Source organism: Brachyhypopomus gauderio, chromosome 9 (genome assembly GCF_052324685.1).
Source record: "Brachyhypopomus gauderio isolate BG-103 chromosome 9, BGAUD_0.2, whole genome shotgun sequence".
Taxonomy (NCBI): domain Eukaryota; kingdom Metazoa; phylum Chordata; class Actinopteri; order Gymnotiformes; family Hypopomidae; genus Brachyhypopomus; species Brachyhypopomus gauderio.
The window spans coordinates 5,293,911-5,308,781 of NC_135219.1; the positions used below are offsets into that span (position 1 = coordinate 5,293,911).

General features: G+C 44.1%; 1 protein-coding gene and 1 pseudogene across 1 annotated transcript; one reads left to right on the plus strand and one right to left on the minus strand.

Annotated features, from left to right (window-relative positions):
• Window positions 1–2,366: 2,366 nt before the first annotated feature.
• Window positions 2,367–3,382, minus strand: LOC143523636 (trace amine-associated receptor 1-like; annotated as a pseudogene).
• Window positions 3,383–12,500: 9,118 nt separating this feature from the next.
• LOC143523637 (trace amine-associated receptor 1-like) lies at window positions 12,501–13,517 on the plus strand. The gene has a single exon (XM_077018196.1). It carries the CDS (start codon window positions 12,501–12,503, stop codon window positions 13,515–13,517), a length of 1,017 nt encoding a protein of 338 aa, XP_076874311.1.
• The last annotated feature ends 1,354 nt before the right edge of the window (window positions 13,518–14,871 follow it).

Genomic DNA, 14,871 nt, shown 5'->3' on the forward strand with positions numbered 1-14,871 from the left:
ACGTATGGTGCGCGCTCCTGCCGTGGGCAGAATACGCGCAGAATTCCCTCATGCAGGCCAGTACAGGTAAAACGCCTTTCGAATGCGTGCTTGGTCGCCAGCCTCCCTTATATCCCTGGAACGCTCCTGCCTCAGACCAACCAGCAATAGAGGAGTGGTGTAAGAGGAGTGAGAGAGTATGGGAGGACACACACACACGCCTGAGTGAGGCAGTAGAACGCTTCAAGTGCAAAGCGGACCGCAGAAGAAGCGAAGCACCCCCCTATCGTGTCGGAGACAAGGTGTGGGTGTCTACCGAGGACGGGCGCTTGGGCAGGAGAGGCAAGCTAGGGGATCGCTATGCAGGTCCCTACGTCATAGTTAGACGCCTCAACCCCGTGACCTTCAAGATCAGCTTGCCGGCGGACCGTCGTGTGTCCAGGGTGTTCCACGTCTCTGCCCTGAAGCCGTTCCGGGAGGGTCCCTTGGACGACGTGGAGGTCCGGGCTCCGCCTTCCCCCCTGCAGCTGTCCGACGGTCCTGCCTACCACGTTCATCAGCTCCTAGACTCCAGGCGGAGGGGAGGTAGGATTCAATACCTGGTGGACTGGGTGGGCTACGGTCCTGAGGAGCGTTCCTGGGTGCCGGCCTCTCAAGTACTGGACCCCACCCTTATCGCCTCCTTCCACCGGGCACATCCAGACCGTCCTGCTCCGCGGCGGCCGGGGAGGCCGCATGGCCGTCGTCGGGAGGTGTCCTTGGGGGAGGGCTCTGTCACGGTGAGGAGGCCGGGTCGCCACCAGAGGGCGCGTGCATCCACACACACACCCACACTGCACACTCCCCCTAGCACCAAGCCACTCCCTAGATCACAATCACCGCACTACTGACACCTGTGCCTTATTATGTGTTCTGCCTTTGTAAGCCCACAGGTCGCGTTATCCAGTGCTGCACATTCTTCTGAGAGAGCTACGCATCACTGGACTCGCTATCAGTTCATTGTGTGTTAAGAAGGCCGATTTCTACTAGAGCCCTTTATTGGTTGTTTTGAGATGGACAATAAAGAACACAACGTGCAACCTCCGCCTCCGGCTGCCTCTGTCCCCGCGTTATACAGACGATGCATAAAATTAGTACACGCCTTTGTTAGCTCCAGATTAGTCTATGAGTCTACAATGACTCATTAATGTCAGGATGCTAAAATAGGAATCTAAACTAGAGTTTTAACTGGAACTTGAAAATTTGATCCTATTAGCCTGGATTTATCAGCCCTGCATTAGCTCGCAGTTAAATTCCATATTGGTTTTAAAATTCTTCTGTTGACATATAAAGCACTGCACGGGCTTGCTCCTGACTACCTCCAAGAACTTATCTCCAATTATGAACCTCCACATCCACTATGATAACAGGCTGTTGGCCTCGTATTAGTTCCAACAATTAATAAGGTAACAGGAGGGGGAGGAGCTCTTATATTTTTATGTTCTTATATGGAATAATCTTCCAGAATGTGTTCGGGATTCTGACAGTCTCAATCTTTAAATCTAGTTTGAAAACTTATTTTAACATTTGGTAATTTATGTGCCCCTTAGATAAAGGTTACAGATCCAGGGGTTCATGGGCAAAAGGTTTTATGGTAAACTGGGGCACATATTTTGTCATCCTGTCACTTCATGTGATCACTCAAGTTTGTTGACAGTGTAGTCCTTTTGATTTTCCTTTTGGTAATCAAGGCTGTAATAATTTAATGCCAGAGTTGCTGCCACACTCCAGAAATGTTACATTTCCTCTGTCCCACATATAAAAATGGCTGCCCTCCTACCTGAGAAATACTGAGACGAGGAGAGACAAGCATTTCCTGCTATCCACCCTGGGCCAGCAATATCCTGCATAACCAGCTATGGATGAAGCATCAACCCAATACCCTGGCCCCTCTTACTACCCCAAATAGTCCCCTGCTATAGCTGTAACTCCACAGCCCTGGATTACTATTTCTGACCATCAAGAATTCTATGACTCTTAATAATAAGAATTACACAAAGAACACATGTATATAAATACACACAATGAGGAGAACTACTTCTTACTTTCCATCACTTCTTTATGTATCTGTGTAATTATCGTGATCATGTTGATCAGCAAGTGGGTTTTTCCCCCTGCGTCTTAGTTCCTCTCAAGGTTTCTTCCGTATGCTCTTAGGGATTTTTTCCTTGCCACTGTTGCCCTTGGCTTGCTCACTGGGGGCTTGGACTCAGACACTTGTAAAGCTGCTTTGACAACAACTATTGCGCTACATTAATAAATTTCCCATTTCTTTCAGTAACTGTGTTCAGTTGCCATATTGATAAAGAACATCTTCAGGAAAAAATACATAATGCATTATTCTAATTTCAGCAGAGCTTTATTCTTGAAGAATATTTTCTCCAAATATTGCCTAATAAAATAACTTTGAGGGCCTTTCTAAACCAGCTGTAGAAGTAAGCATAAACCATTGGATTACATGCTGAATTTGAATAACCAATCCAGCAAGCTATTTCAAATAGTTGAGGTGAACCACTGTATCCAGAAAATGTCATAGCTGTGCTGTAGATACAAAAAGGTGCCCAAAAGGTAAGAAACCCCCCCATAACAACTGCCAGTGTTTTAGTGGCTTTTCTCTCTGCCTTACTAATGGTGTGCTGATGTCTGGATGTGTTTAGATGAAAGACAGCATTGTGGACTAAACGTGACTGTCTCTGTGCAACAATATATATTTTTATATATATGCTCACCATGATAATAGAGGGGATGTACAAAGAAAAAAAAGATGTTATCAATGATGTCACTGGACCTAGAACTGATGTACACCCCCCTCACATAAAATATCACTGTATTGTTGACTACTTAAAGCACTTAGGTTTATAACTATAATTCCTACAGCAGCAGAATAGCTCCAACAAACAATAATCATGAGTAGCGTAGCAGGAGGAGTTATGATGCTGTGGTACAGCAGTGGGTAACATACTGCATAATAGCGTTCAATGGAGATAAATGCTAGATTTAAAACAGAGGTAGCACACAATACAGCATCAAGGCTGCTATGTATTTTACAGAACACAGTCCCCAAATACCAGCAGGTCTCCATAGTGCGTATCATACTGGGAGGCATTACAATCCCTCCTACAAGCAGATCAGCTACAGCCAGAGAGAGAGTGAAGTAGTTAGTTGGGGTGTGGAGCTGCTTGAAATGAATGATGGCTATAATGACAAGAAGATTTCCAACTAATGTAAGAAGTACAACAACACTAATGATACAGTAAACCACAGCTCTTACAGTGAGTGGATAAATTATCTTTTGACAAGAGTTAGGATGATGTTCATAACAAAGAGAAATGTTTCCCGTGGTCCAGTTTTGTTTCATGTCCATCTCACTCTTTCCTTTATCTGAAGAGAAATGACATCAACATGTAATATTATTTATCAGTAAAGAAACTATTAAAGGCAGTGGTAACATGAAATACTACTAACAAATCAGAATATTTTTATAAGGAGCAGCCATTATTTATACACAGCCCTTTTCTTGTCTTTCATGTCCAGTGTTACCTCTGTCTGCATACCAGGGCAATGCCAGCACTGATGAGAAAACTGCTTTCATTTATACACCCACATGCATGCAGAAGAAACGCCTTTCTACTAAACCACTTCTATGTGCTGGTCACATGATATTACTCCTGACAATAACAAAATAGTAATTTAAAACACATTTACCACTTACATCTTGCTTCTGCTTTCAGAAAAGTGTCATTTTGTTCTGCAATTTATGCAGTATTCTCCAATTCTTCTTCCAGAGTACAATATCGATTAGGTCATGCCATTTTGCTTTTAAAAAGTACATTTAGAAGCACCAGTGTCCCCCGTAAAACTAGGAGCTGCTTTATCACTACTGTTTTTTGCCTCTCTCTCTCATAAATGTCAACTCACTATCCAGATGTAAACTTCCTGTCAGTCAGAGTCAGTTTACCAATGTGAGATCCAACAGATATAATGACAAAACACAGAGCACAAAATACAGCCACAAGTGATGAGATCGTGTTTAAGCGTGGACATAGACACTTGATCTTGAATGGATTGAAGAATTGAAGATTGGACATTTCATTTTCAAAGTGAAAATCATGAAGAAAGACACTAGAAAAAAGAAAAATAATGTTTCACAACAAGAAAGCTTCCCCATGTGGGATTTGAATGGCATATATCTGCACAGACATCAGTGTTTTTTGCATTGAGGGCACATTGCTCAACCCATTGAACTAATGCAGATGACCTGAAACTCAGAAGTGATTAACTACAACTAGGGGTGGGTATCACCACTGATTTCCCATTTCGATTCGATTCCGATTCACAAGGTCCCGATTCAATTCGATTTTCGATTTGATTCGATCCGATTCAATATCGATTCTTGTAGGGACATTTCAGTTACAATAAAAAGTGTAGTTTGAATGTGAAATGTAATGATACAAGGAACACTCAAACTTTATTAAAATGTATTAAGATATTAGTGTGTTTATACTGTGAACAACAGTTACATTCTTTTTTTAATATCAATTAATGCACACTCTTCTACATAGCACCTTTACCAGAAAAGGCATTGAAAGCGGTTTTGAACAGACTTTTAAAGTGCAAATTAAGTTGTTTTTTTTTTTTTACATGTAACAAAAACATTTATGAACATAGTTCTGAATATTGTAAACATTAAGGTCCAAAACTAAGATTTATTCATGACTGCTTTCTGACATCTTGGAGATTGTAAATTTTTTCTGCAAGAAAAGGAGCTGATCAACATGTTGAGGAGTGAGACAGCTCCTTTGTGCAGTAACAATATTGCCAGCTGTTGAGAAAACTTCACAGCTTTATACTTGACGTGTCACGACCGGCGTGAGGGTCCGCGCGCCGAAAACAACGTAATCGCGTGCACTGTCGCTTCGCGAGCTCGTGCACCTCTTGAATTTTTTAACTTCGCGTGCACCGCGCTTCAGCACAAAGTCATGTTTGCAGGGTTCATACACCTTTAAAAGGTGGAATTCAAGCACTGTTTTTGGCACGGGGAGAACTTGTAGATAGATCGCAAATGCCTTCTCTAGTGGAGTTTGTTTGGGTTCTGGCGTTTTTTGAATATCAGGATGGCGTTAAATGATTTCTCAGATTTGTGGTATTCCCACAATATTTCACCTCCATGTTGCACAGTTTACACACGGCTGTGCTTTTATCCAACTCTTCCCTACCATCATGGTTTCTGAATCCAAAATGTAACCATACATCTACCTTCAGGTTCTTGGGCATTTTTACTCTTGGTGCAGCCATGCTTAACTGATCACCCCAGCCAAGTGGCGGTGCTCGAGAAAAAAAGGATGGTCTCGCGAGATAAAACGCGAGGTTAAAACGGTAAGCATATGCGGGGAAAATTGGCTAATTCTAAAGATCGATCTCAGGTTTCATAAATCGATATCGAATCATTCAAATGAAGATCGATTTGAATCGAAAGATCGATTTTTTAAACACGCCCCTAACTACAACTGCACTTTCTAAATAGGGAAACAGACTGCAGCTCACCACCACTGATTGTGTTGACGAATCAGCTCACAAGCTCCCTTCGGTGGCAGAAGAAGGAGCCGCCCTGGCCAGTCCTGACAGTTTTACAGTTCACTTTAGAATTCATATTCCAAAGCTGTTAAATGGCTGAAACCAATTAATTGCCTGATGGCAGCCATGTTTTTTTGTGATGGCTTCATCACCAAGTGTTCTCACCGAACCTGAGAGCATGACACACCATATAAAGTATTTTAATAATATTTAACAGATGAAGCTCAACGACTGTATATTATTGGTCCTATTGAATTAAACCAAGGAATGCATAATAACTGGAATTTTATTTCTATGACTTAGCAGATATGGACTAAAATATAAAATGCTGCTCTATAGCACCACCCAAAAGCCAATGAGGATCCCTGTGTGTGGCTGATTTTCACACCTGCCGCACCTTTATGCCCAGGTGTTACTGGGCCTTATGGTCCTGGCAGCACAATGCATTGTAGCCGGAAAAAAGAAAAAGCAGAAGAAAACAAAATGACAGGCTAAGTATAAAAATCTATAAACAACCAATAGGCTTAAGCAACATGAATTGAGTCTACATACATAGGCTTGAAAAAACTCATGATGTTTGCACAACATGAACAAATGCTACATATAACAAGCATGAATCGGGTGTAGAATAACAGGCTGACAATACTGCATAAACCAGGGGTGGCCACTACATCGATGGAAGTGTCGGTCGATCGCGAAGGAATGTGCGTAGATCGCGTGACATAAAAAAGTAGTGGATGAATCGCCCATCTGCACTGACGGTTGTATTTTGATTGACATTCATGGTAGCCAATCTGACGTCTAGGGTTTGACACACGCAAACCCCCCCCCCAAAAAAAAAAACAAATTACATTCGCCTCCCCACCCCCCGCTCAACAAATTTCTTTCGCCACCTCACAACCAGGAGTGTAGTGGGGGGTGGGGGGGGGGGACAGCGACCCCCTACTTATTTTAACTGGATGTTGCTCTTGCTGTAATTCGCCAACTTCTGGCGATCGATTCCCCCCCCCCCGCTCAACAACTTAGAATCGCTACACCGCCACACCAAAAACAACCCCCCACTTATTTTTTTAGGACTACAGCACTGCTCACAACCCCCCACCCCCCGGTAGATCTTTCTGACTTGGTCATCTTATAAGTAGCTCGCAAGCTGAAAACTTGTGGGCACCCCTGGCATAAACCATAGATCGACTATGGTCTATCATTATACGTGGTGTGTACATCCCTGTACTTCTGCATTACAGAACAAATGAACCTAACATGGACCCAGCCGCTAAACACGAAACAGCAAGAGCTGTTAAACAGTTAAGAGCTGCCCTCACTAACCAAGGGCAGCTGCTTGGCAGCCATGACCAGGTACTACGGCAGATTATGGAGCAACTCAATGACGTAACCGTCACTATACAGACTCTAGCCGGTTCAACTGCAGCGTCCCATGATCCACCCGTTAGACCAGTTGAATCTCCCCTCTCAGCTCCACGCCTTGAACCCGCTCTCCTGTCTCCAGCCAGGAGAGCTAGCGTTTTGCAACCCTCCCGCTGATCTTGATGCGCTGATTGCTTTCACAGTGCGCCTTGATAATCGTCACCGTGAATGACGACAGGCAAGAAGGTTACAACATCAGGCTGTTACCCCTAAGACTGACACCACACGCGCTGTAGAGCCACATGAGGCTGGTAATGACCCGCAGCCTATGCAGCTAGGTCTCACATACCAGGCAAGAAAGACAGGTGTGCCTTATTGTGGTAGCAAAGGGCATCAACATCCAAGATGCCCTGAGTTACAGGGAAAAGGAGTGCCTTCCAGTAACAGAGGAGGCCCTGGCGGGTCCTGTCTCGAGTCCTCCTAGCAATGGGTTATACATGTTTCACTTACCTGGCGAGGGACAGAAGATAAAGTTCTCCTGGCATTCGTTAACTCAGGCGCTGCTGCCAATTTTATAGACATTTCTTTGGCCAATAAACTGGGTTCCGCTTACTGACTTAGATAAGCCTCTATCTGTGGCGGCTGTTGATGGACGTACCATAACTTCAGGTGAAGTCAACAAGCAAACTATACTGTTTGACAGTATTGGGGGTCATAGGGAACAACTTACCTTTTATGTCATTAGCACGCCCAAGATACGTCTTTTTCTGGGTTTTCCTTGGCTCCAACACCACAACCCAGAGGTAGATTGGTTTTCCCGCTCAGTCCGTAATTGGGGAGCCATCTGCAAGAAAACATGCTTAAAGAATAACGCCGAAACCACTACCGGTCACACACCAGATCCTTTTGATCTTACCCAGGTTCCTGCCGTTTACCACAACCTCAGAGAGGTATTTAGCAAGACAAAAGCAGGTTTTCCCCCTCCTCATAGGGCACACGACATAGCCATTGAGCTACTTCCAGGTACTAGTCCTTCTAGGGGCCGCCTTTTCTCTCTGGCCATTCTGAAATGTAGAGCTATGGAAATGTACATACAGGAGGCCCTGGCAGCCGGGTTCATCCGGCCATCCACCTCTCCTGCTGGAGCGGGTTTTTTCTTTGTGGGGAAAAAATGATGGGGGACTAAGTCATTGTATTGACTACCGGGGGCTTAATAAGATCACTGTCAAGGATCGTCACCCTCTACCCGTCATGGCTACTGCCTTTAAGGCCCTCCAGCAGGCCATGATATTTACGAAGCTTGATCTGAGGAGTGCCTATAATCTAGTTAGGGTGAGAGAAAGTGACGAATGGAAAACATCTTTTATCACACCTTCTGTCCACTATGAGTATCTGGTCATGCCCTTCGGTTTAATGAATGCCCCGGCTGTGTTCCAGCGCTTCTTTAATGAAGTTTTAAGGGAAGCTCTGGACAGGTACATCTTTGTTTATCTGGACGATATCCTTATTTACAGTAAATCAGAGACGTAACATAAAAACATGTCCGGCGGGTGCTTCAGCTTCTCCTCGAAAAACCATCTGTACATTAAACTAGAGAAGTCGCTATTTCACGTCCAAGAAATAGGTTTTCTCAGCTATCATATTGCCCAGAACACTCTAGTCATGGATCCTTCTAAGGTCCGGGCTGTCGGACAGTGGCCTATTCCTACGTCACTCCACCTGGTACAGTGTTTTTTTACCGCCATTTTATTAAGGGTTTCAGCACCCTTGCAGCTCCTCTGACCACTCTCACCAAAAAGAGTTCCGGTCCCTTTGTCTGGACTTCTGAGGCCCAGCGAGCCTTCGACGACTTAAAAAGGCAGTTTACTTCTGAGCCAGTGTTGTGTATGCTGGATCCCGACCTACTGTTCGTAGTAGAGGTCGACGCCTCTGACTATGGGGTGGGTGCCGTTCTCTCTCAGAGAACCTAATCTTTATCAGTGTGCGTATTACTCTCACCACATTCCTACCGCCAAATGCAATTACGATGTGGGGAACAAAGAACTGTTAGCTATCAAATTTGTTCTCGAAGAGTGGAGACACCGGCTGGAGGGAGCCAAGCACCCCGTCCTGGTCTGGACTGGCCATAAAAACCTGGCCTACCTCCAGCAGGCCAAGTGTCTTTACCCCAGACAATCCAGGTGGTCCTTATTCTTTGGGCGCTAAGCCTGATGCTCTGTCCCGCCAGTGGGATTCGCCACCTGACACCTCTGAGCCCAGCACCGTACTGCCAGCGTCCTAAATTATGGAACCTCTGCAGTGGGCTGTGGAAACTGAGGTCAAGCAATCACTTACCACAAACCCATGGCCTGGTGGTGGTCCCTCCGGTTGTCTCTACGTCCACCCTAGGTTACGACAGAAGGTAATGGAGTAGGGTCACAACCCACCTTTTGCTGCTCATCCCAGGTCACATCATATGCTAAAGCTCCTTCAGGGTAGGTTCTGGTGGTCCATGATGGATCAAGAGGTGACTCGTTTTGTCACCACTTGAGAAACGTGTACCAGAAATAAGGTGACTCATACTAAACCTGCAGGTTTGTTACGCCCACTTCCTATTCCTTCCAGGCCTTGGCCGCGTGTGGCCTACCTCCCTCTCGGTGTAATACCACTATTCTGGTAATCATAGATTAGGTTTTCCAAAACAGCAAGATTCCTGGCCTTGCCTCAGTTCCCCTCGGCCCGTGAGACCGCCTCCCTCTTCTTGCATCACATAGTCTGGCAACACAGCTTCCCTACCGATGTGGTGTCCGATAGGGGACCCCAGTTCACCAGTCGCTTTTGGGGTTTTTTCCTGAGGCTCTTGGGGGCCAAAGCTAGTTTATCATCTGGGTTTCACCCCCAGACAAACAGAGCACACTAACCAGGACCTCGAGGCATCCTCCAACCCCTCCTCCTGGTCTGATCAGCTTCTGTGGGCCGAGTATGCCCATAACACATTGTGGCACTCTGCCCTCGGGATGTCTCCCTTTGAATGTCTCTACGGGTATGCCCCCCATGTTCACTGACCAGGAGGAGGAGGTGGCTGTTCTAGGTGCCTGGGCCATGGTATGGCAATATAGGTTAGCCTGGCATAAGGCCCGTAAAGCCTTACTGTGTGCCTCCACCAGCTATCGTCATAACTCTGACAAACACCGCCTTCTGGTCCTTTTGTTTTGCCCGGGTCAGCACGTTTGGCTGTCCACTAAGGACCTGCTGATCCACGGTGGAACTAAGAAGCTGGCACCCTGCTACTTGGGTCCCTTCAAGGTGGATAAATGCATTAACCCCATCACTCCCGCCATCCATGAAGGTTCATCTGGTTTTTCATGCGTCTTGTCTACGTCCTGTCTTGTGTGACATGCCCCGTGCTCCGGCTCCGCTGGCCCCCCGCATGATCAATGGTGGCCCGTTTTACACTGTTAATGTAACGTGGTGGGTATGGTGACGTAACCACCGCGTGAATATACTGAGAGGCGGACCCAAGTGCCGGCTCAGTCTGGCACAATAATATGTGAGAAAAGTAAATGCGGAGTTAACGCATACACACACAGTGGCAAAAACTCCAACACAAAAATGACGCGGAAAAACTCAACCCGCAAAATGAAACTAACCGGGAACACTCGGTGGAAAAGGGAAACAAAAAACAATGCGGAAGACTGGCAAAACTCACCCGTAGCGAGAGGGTGGAAAAAAATAACAAAGGCAACTAAAAGATGCAGAAAAAATTTGTCACGCAAAACTGAAATAAAAAAACACCAGGGGAAGAATCTGGCTACAGGCAAAAAACGCCACAACAAAACAAAACCTTCCCAAAATAAAAGAATAACGGATAGGAAGAGAAATAGCTTGGGGAAAACTGGAGATAGGCCAAAAGTAAAAGAACAAGAGAGAGAAGAGGAGAGAAGAAGGAGAGAACAAGAGAGAGGGAGAGAGAAAGAGTAAGGTGGCGAGACACCTTTAACTTGAGAATGCAACAAGAGACTGAGAGACCAGAGAAAGGGCTGAGAACGTACCGGCATAACCAAAACGAATCAGCAATGATCCGTCTCCAAATCTTCCTTAAGAAGCCATGGCAACAGGTGAGACGGATCATTGCTGATTGCGTGGATGTAGTCTAGGGCCGACTCGGGTGCCCCTAGTGGAGCTAGATGGTGTGGCATCCGAGCCAGCCCTGACAGTTAACTGGTTATTGGACAACCGCCGTAACATAGCCGTCGCATTGGGCCCGCGGGGTCTCTGGCCTGGGGGGGCTCTGTTAGGGCTGGCTCGGATGACGCTCCTTCTACCACCATGAGAGGCACCCGAGTCAGTCCTAGACTTACTGGGCGCAATCAGCGGTGATCTGTTTCAGCTGTTCTTAGGGCTTCACCAAGCTTCCTTAAGAAGTGGATCACTGCTGATTCGTTTGGTCAAGTCTGCACGTTCTCAGCCTGCTTCTGCTTTTCCTGTGGTTGTGTTTCGCTACGAGGTGTCTTGTAACCTTTCTCTATCTGACTACTCCTTTACTTATTCGAGATTCTTTCTACTGCATCACTCCCTGACCTACCTCAAGTTTTCCTCCAACTATATTTCTTCCTATCAGTCTTATCTTTATTTTCGGAAGGGTTTTATGTTGTTGCAGCATTTTGCCTTCTGCCAGTTACTTCCCCTGGGGTCCTTGGTTTCATTTTTGGTGGTGTTGTTTTTTCGCATCCTTTTAGTTGCCTTTATTATTTTGTTTCTTTCTCCCTTCTCTTTACGGTTGAGTAATGCCTTTCATGTGTTGAGTTTTCCGCATTGGTTTTTGTTTCTCGTTTTATCGTGTTCTCGCAATTTTGTTTTCTGTCCTCTTACGTGTTGAGTATTCCACGTTGTTTTAATTTATTCAACCTGACTTGTGTTACGTATTTAACTCTCGCACTTGCGTTTAGGTCTGTCAAAGGCATTAGTGTTGTTAACCGGCATTTGGGTCAACCCTACTCTATTACTATACGTGGTGTGTACATCCCTGTACTCCCGCGTTACAGGTGTGAAAATGGAAACAAAAACAAAGAACACATTCAAGGGCGTAAAATTAGCAAGGAAGTGATGGGTCCACAGCAATGTCTGGTAACAAGTGTACCTAAATTAGTACAAGAATTGGCATGACCTTATCAGTATTGGTCGGGAAGAAGAATTTTATAAATTGAAAGCAGAAACAATATGTAAGTGGTAAGTGTATTTTAATTCACTGTTTGTTATTGTCAAGAGTAATATGCGACCAGCACTGAAGAGTGGTTTAGTAGAAAGGCGTTCCTGCTGCACACCTGTGGGTCTATAAATGAAAGCAGATCTCATCAGTGCTGGCACTGCCCTAGTATGCAGACATAGGTAATACAGGAATTGAAAGACATGAAAACGGATGTGTATAAATGATGGCTGCTCTTTTAAAAATTATTCTGATTTGTTAGTAGTATTTCATGTTACCACTGCCTTTAATAGTTTCTTTATTGATAAATAATTTTACATATTGATGTCATTCCTCTTCAGATAAAGGAAAGCGCGAGATGGACATGAAACAAAACTGGACCATGGGAAACTTTTCTCTTTGTTATGAACATCATCCTAACTCTTGTCAACAGATCATTTATCCACTCACTGTAAGAGCTGTGGTTTACTGTATCATTAGTGTTGTTGTACTTCTTACATTAGTTGGAAATCTTCTTGTCATTATAGCCATCATTCATTTCAAGCAGCTCCACACCCCAACTAACTACTTCACTCTCTCTCTGGCTATAGCTGACCTACTTGTAGGAGGAATTGTGATGCCTCCCAGTATGATACGCACTGTGGAGACTTGCTGGTACTTGGGGACTGTATTCTGTAAATTACACAGCGGCCTTGATTCTGTACTGTGTATTACCTCTGTTTTAAATCTAGCATTCATCTCCATTGAGCGCTATTATGCAGTATGTTATCCGCTGCTGTACCACAGCATCATAACTCCTCCTGCTACGCTACTCATGATTATTGTTTGTTGGAGCTATTCTGCTGCAGTAGGAATTATAGTTACGAACCTAAGTGCTTTGGGTATTGAACATTTCAGTGATGTTTTATGTGAGGGGGGGTGTACAGCAGTTCTAGGTCCAGTGACATCGTTGATAATATCTTTTTTTTATTTGTACATCCCTTCTGTTATCATGGTGAGCATATATTTGAAAATATATCTTGTTGCACAGAGACAGTCACATTTAGTCCACAATGCTGTCTCTCACCTAAACACTCCCAGACAGCAGCCCACCATTACTAAGTTGGAGAGAAAAGCTACTAAAACACTGGCGGTTGTTATAGGTGTGTTTCTTGCTTTTTGGATACCTTGTTTTATCTACAACTCAGTTGTAGCATTTTCTGGATGCAGTGGTTCACCTCAGCTATCGGAAATTGTTAGTTGGGTTGCTTATTCTAATTCAGCATGTAATCCTATGGTTTATGCTTACTTCTATAGCTGGTTTAGAAAGGCCCTCAAAGTCATTTTATTTGGCAAAATTTGGAGAAAATACTCTTCAAGAATTAAACTGTCTTAATAAATTACAATAATGCATGATAATTTTTTGCTCTGAAAGGTTTTCATTAACAATATGAAAATATCCAAAAGTCTGATGTACACCTTAGTTTGAAAATACAGTGAGACATCAACTGAACAGCCATGTAATAAATATTTTCAGTACGGTAGTGCAAACCACATCTTACATTGTCTCTTGAAATGTTTTGTACACAAGTAGGGAGTATATAATGTCATGAAAGTACACTCTCTCTGCCGAGTGTATAAGAGACATCCTTGAACCTACACTCACAGTCCCTTTAATTGACTTAACATGTCCCAATGTACATTTTATATGTCTAAATAAGTACATTATTGTATTATCCACATTGATCAAATGTACTGATGAAAAATCGAAGAAACGAGGTGCAACAATGCCACAGTTGCCACCAGCAGCTGCCAATGTTTAATGAATGGCTGAGATGACTGAAACACTACGAAAGCTACTGAATAGCAACTGAGATGCATATGAAATCAGAAGAAGTTCAAGGTAATCCATTTATATACAGTTTGCTACTGATGACAAAGCCAAGGATACCTTAAATGTGCTGTCGCTAACATAGGAGCATAAAAAGTAATACAAAGAGGTCACACAGACTGTTATGTTGCATTGCATGAGCAAGAGGAACATCATTTGCAAATGAGCATTCCATGAGCATTCCAGAAGGGCCAAGAGGCCAGTGAGACCAGAATGTTTTATAACAGCAATACACACACTGGAGGAGCACTTTGAGTCAAAGGCTCTGTGAGACCAGCTAATCAGGGACCAGATTGTGTTTTGCAAAATGATACTAAGATATAAGGTTTACATCTGGATAGTAAGTTGATGTTACAGAAAACAATGACAAGAGGCAGAGTGCAGCAGTGAAAAATCACTATTTTAAAATTTTAATTCACTATTTATTATTTTTATATTATTGCCCTTCCTGTTGTTGGATTCCTACTACTGCCATGCTGTGTATGGGTTGCTGACATAGCTACACTAGTACACTGATAAGAGAGTTGGAGTACTTGTTGGAGTACTGACACGTAGGCTGTCATCCAGTAGGCTGCTATAACAGTCATGTGTGGTAACAGTCGGTCCCAGGGGAGTAAGTGAGGTGGGAGCTGGAGCTACTCAGCTTGAGTTTGGGAACGACAATCAAGTGGTTTCATTGGCAGGGCTGCCATAGAGATTTACAGCTATAACACTGTTGTGACCGGTGTGGTGGAATTGATGGCACAGAAGTCGAGGTTTTATAATATATAAGTAGTGGTAGTTAACGCATTAATTTCGATTAATTAATTACAGGGAAATTAACGAACTAAAAAATTAACGCATTTTAACGCATTTAACG

What these genes read in the sequence shown, in the direction of transcription:
- LOC143523637 (XM_077018196.1), top strand. Translation starts at nt 12,501, where the DNA reads ATGGACATGAAACAAAACTGGACCATGGGAAACTTTTCTCTTTGTTAT.